The sequence below is a fragment of the Diceros bicornis genome, chromosome 4 (assembly GCF_020826845.1).
Source record: "Diceros bicornis minor isolate mBicDic1 chromosome 4, mDicBic1.mat.cur, whole genome shotgun sequence".
Taxonomy (NCBI): Eukaryota; Metazoa; Chordata; class Mammalia; order Perissodactyla; family Rhinocerotidae; genus Diceros; species Diceros bicornis.
The window spans coordinates 57,681,536-57,686,160 of NC_080743.1; the positions used below are offsets into that span (position 1 = coordinate 57,681,536).

At 51.0% G+C, this 4,625-nt stretch overlaps 1 protein-coding gene across 1 annotated transcript; it reads right to left on the reverse strand.

Moving 5' to 3' along the window:
- Positions 1–498: 498 nt before the first annotated feature.
- Positions 499–2,003, reverse strand: LOC131403114 (protein S100-A7-like). Its single transcript, XM_058537460.1, has 2 exons — positions 1,854–2,003; positions 499–727 (listed from the first exon to the last, which is right to left on the reverse strand). The coding sequence occupies exons 1-2, from the start codon at positions 1,992–1,994 to the stop codon at positions 563–565; spliced, it is 306 nt and encodes a 101-aa protein (XP_058393443.1). The 5' UTR covers positions 1,995–2,003; the 3' UTR covers positions 499–562.
- Positions 2,004–4,625: the final 2,622 nt, after the last annotated feature.

The window sequence follows — 4,625 nt, forward strand, 5'->3', positions numbered from 1 at the left end:
TTTGCATCCTCAGTGCCCATCTGGGTGTATGGCATTTAGCAAACCATATTTGAGAGCAAGACAACAGTGTCTGCTCACATTGACCCAAACTTGCAGACATGGGAGCAGGGACACAGCTGCAGGGCCCTGGCCACAACACAGAGGTCTAGTGCTCAGGTCCCTGCAGCCTGTTCCACTCAGGAAAATAGTCTAGAGGGCAAGTGCCCATCTGGTCCCTGGCAAGGCCCCAAGCAAGAGTACTAGTTTCCACCTTAACCAAGGCTCACCAAGCTGGGTAGAACACCTGGTTCCAGATGTGGGGAGCACAGGGGAATCTCAAGGCCCAACAGAAAGGGGTGACCCAATCAGGTCTCAGGGCACTGGAGGGAGCACGCTGGGAGCAGACATTTGCTGGAGAGGACTTCTGCATCTAGTGGAGATTCTACAAAGCAGTTAACCAACAACTGTCTCTTCTGTCTAAGATACACGTAGCCAAAGAAAAGGAGGAAGTAATGCAAGTTTCTGGTGGGAAAAGACACTTTATTGTTTCTTAGGGTCTCCAGAGACCTCTGGCTGGATTGGGTCACTGGCCTCCTTGGGAACAGGGTGGCGCTCCATGGCTCTGTTTGTGGTAGTCTGTGGCTATTTCACCCAGCAAGGACAGAAACTCAGAAAACTCAATCTTTTTGTCTTTATTCTTGTCCACCTTCTCAAAGATATTGGCCAAGTAATCTGTGCCCTTTGTGTTCTGTGGGGTTAAAAACATACAAACAAGAAAAATCTCATTACACATGAGATGTGGGCTGGGAGAAAGAAAAAAATAGGCCTCTTGAAGTGGGAACATGGGAAGGGGGTACGTGGAGAGGAGTGTGTGGAAGCAGAGCAGCAATCCGAGGGCTGTTGCCTGGAGATTCCTCAGTTGAATGACCCATGGTGGGCAACACCATGATATTGAACAGTGTGTGCCAGGAACCACACTGGTAAGGGAGTGAGGGGGTTTTCAGCAGCCCCAGACACACCCACCACCCCTCTTTATGTGCACTGTCTCGATTCTCCCCCAGGACCCAGCACAGGCTGACCTTAGTTTTCTTGTGTTTCTAACCTCCTCCCATTTGATTGCTTTCCCATGCAAACTTATGGGTTCTGGGTTCCTTTTCCTCAGGGCCCTGCTCTCTGTTACATCTTGCTAATAAGTTCCACGCATTCTCATAGTAAAATAAAATCCAGCGTATGAATACGCTTCGCCTAATATAAACGATTCAGCTCATGTCATAAATATTATGACTTCCATTGAGCTCCATCTTGGTGAGGCTCCACTTGAACCCAGAGGAGTGAGTCTACTGGAGAGAAGAGTTATGTCGGGCAGGAGGACCTCCATACTGCCACTGAAATCACAACGCTCCATTAATCATCTATTGGGAGCCCTTATATCTATATCACATGTTGCTATTTTTGAAGTGTTTCCACCTACATATTCTCATTTACTCTCACACTAGCACAGAAAGGAAAATTCTGCTATACCCTCTTCAGAGGGAAGGAAGGGAAGATCAGAGAGTGTGGGTGACTTGTCCAGAAGCACACACAGGGAAGCCGCAGTGGCAGAAGAGGAGCCCAGGGCTTCTGACTCCAAGCTCCAGACTCCTTCTCCTGCATGCTCTGTCTCCTCAAAGGGCTGGCCCTGCCCGCGGCTGGGAGGGAGTGGTCAGTGATGCAGAACCAGGCTCAGGAATACCCAATAACAAATAGTGAAATCACCTCCCGGACAAGAGTCCTCAGACATGTCAGAACCCATGAGACTTGCCCACCCATCACAGCCCCTTCCACACACACATTAAAGACTCTCCCTGCCCCAGACAAACCAGACCCCAACTCACACAGGCAGCAAGGAAGTTGGGAAAATTCTCCTTCAGCAGCGCCAAGAGGCTTGGCTTGTCAATGGTGTCATCAGGATTGGCGTATTTGTGAAAGAGCTGGATTATGCCAATCACAGTCTTCTCAGCTTCAGTGTTGCTCATCTTGGCTTTCAAAAAAGCTGCCAGAAAGAAAATGACCTTTATTATCTATCCACCCAGGTGAGGGTTTGTAGGTTAGGAAGATGGGTTGGGACCTGAGGAGCAAGTGAGGACAAGGCTAAGAGGAACAGAAGAAACTTTTGTTTCTCTATGGTGTGAGATGAGTTGCTCAAAATGGGGAGGGTAAGATCAAGTCTGGGACCTGGCCCACACAGGTCAAGGTGCAGAAGAGATGGAGGAGGATACAGATATCCACTGTGGGCAGGACCACAGGATATGGAAGCAGAGAGGGTAGGAATCAGCCGCCCTGGAAAGGACGGAAGCCTGAGATGGGACCTGGACCCAAACGCAGCATTGTGATGATGACACACTTCAAACAGCATCAAATCCAGCTCCTCCAGCTTCAACGTCAGGGTTAGAGTTACAGGGGCAGAACAGTGTCAACACTGATCTGGTTCTGACCCCTGGGCTACTTCAGGAGCACGACCCCAGAGGCACTCACCAGGACCATAGAGCAAGCTCTGTGTGAAATGGGCTGTGGAGGCTCCGAGTGTGAGTGTGAGCCAAGAGACATAGCACTGTCCTGGGCCCCAGCAGAGGTCTTCCTGGACAATCCCCGGGAATGCAAAAGAGAGATTGGGAACCAGAGTTGGCCTTGGGTTTAAGATGAACAGAAATACCTGCCCTGGTTCTTAGGCTATTGGGTGGAATGGGGGGAGATGGGATCCTTGGGATTGATTGTTATTGAGGACTATCTTCCCTTTGTACCTCCCTGTTCTCTGGATCTCCAAGGCTTGACCACATTTAAATAAAGAGAAGGTCTGACTTCCCAAAGCAGGCTCTCCCACCAACAGTCAGAAGTCTAGGCTGGACTGGACTCCAAGTCAGAGAAATTGGACAGTGCAGACCTCACACCCCAGAGTTTCCAAAGCACCCAGGCAATGACCTTGGCTCGCATGTATGGGCATCTAATACAACCGCCATCACCTTCCAATGTGGGAGAAAGATCCCTGCTGTAGTGTCACTAAGAGGAGCCACCCAAAGCCTTGTGTCAACTTTGGCCAAGACCAAAGCCAAGCCCTGATGGTCACTGGACACTACCTTGGCCAGGGTGGAAGTAGGGGATCTTTGGTTGATCAGTGCCTTACATAAGTGGGGGCAGGTCATCTCACCAGGGCAATGGCAGGTCAGAGGAGAGGGTCCAGGACTGAGAATTGGAGAACCTTCAAGGCTTTGGCAGGGTGCCCACACTCCCCAAGGGTTGGGTTGGGGTTGGGTCTCCACCAACCCGGAGCCTGACAGGCAGGTGAATGCAGTGAGGAAAGAAGACAAGGAGGAGAGGGAGGGTGGTGTCCTCAGCTCCAGCTGGGGCCATTTCCACAAGAGTGAAAGTCACAGAGGAGCCAAAAGCAGCAATAGGGAGTATCTGGTCCAGTCATCTTGTTGTACAGATAAGGACTTCAGGCTGAGGAGAAGGTCACACAGCCCAGTTGGTGCTGTGACTGGTCCCAGGCTCCAGTATCATCTCCCATAGCTGCCTTCCCTACTCCTGTAGGCAGCAGAGCAGGCTGGGCCCTGAGCTCTCCTCCTAGAAAAGGCAAAGAGGAAGGTGCAGACTTACCAGAGCTGAGGAGGCGTCACTGAGGAGAAGGATGAGGGAGATGTGCACCTGGGCCAGGATTGGTCCCTTTATAAGGCTCAGTCTGGCTCTTCCCAGGGCTTGGGAGCCCTGGGGCCATGTTTGCTGTCTGCCTCATGGAGCATTGCCCCACTCAGGTGGGTGGGACACACCAAGGAGGGTGTGTTCAGCATTTCCTGAAACAATCCAGGCCACCAGGTCTTGCACCTCCCAAGATACCTCACCTGGAGTCTTATCTTGTCCCAAACTGGATGTGGGGCTCGGAGGCCAGTGGGATGTGTCATAACATCACTCCCTTAACAGGATGTGGGGTAGAGAAAACTGGGTTTCTGGACCTAAACAGGATGGACTTTCAGACTCTGGAAGGCAGCATAGTCTGTATTTATTCCTTCACCCAGTCCTTCTACAAATTTGTTCTGACAACTAACAGTAACTACCACCCCTGCTTACTGAGCCCTTGAATGTGTCAGGCGTCAAGATACCTGCCGTACCTGCCTTTCTCCTTAATGCTCACCATCCTATGAGGGAGGTCTGTCGTCTCCATGTTAGGGAGCAGAAAATGAGATTTAACGAGATTTTCCGTAAACTAAAAGTATACAGCTAGTAGACGGCAAAGTCAGGATATGACTCTGGAAAAGCCTGATTCAAAACCTTCTCTTCATCCCTAACTAAACCTCTTGGGTCACATCAGGACCTGCCCCCTGGGAACTCAAAGTCCAGGGGAAGGAGGCAGGGTCACCTCACTGCCATCTTCACATGGGGTCCTCTCTGGAGCCCCAGGAGGGAGACAGGTGTCACGACCCACAGTCAAGGGAACACAAAAAGGGTAGTGGGCTCAACATGTCACCTGCTTGTGAGGGGAGATATGGGGTCAGAACCCTGAGTCCTGACTTTAACCCAACACTCTTGAACTTCACTTTGCAGCCTCAGGGGACACCTGGGACAATCAGTGCCCCACTGTCTAGGTTCAGTGGTGGTGACTGCCATGGAATGAG

Coding starts and splice junctions, on each gene's coding strand:
- LOC131403114 (XM_058537460.1), bottom strand. CDS start 1,994: ATGAGCAACACTGAAGCTGAGAAGACTGTGATTGGCATAATCCAGCTC. Junction 728..1,853: donor CCAACTTCCTTGCTGCCTGT/GTGAGTTGGGGT, acceptor TTAACCCCACAG/AACACAAAGGGCACAGATTA.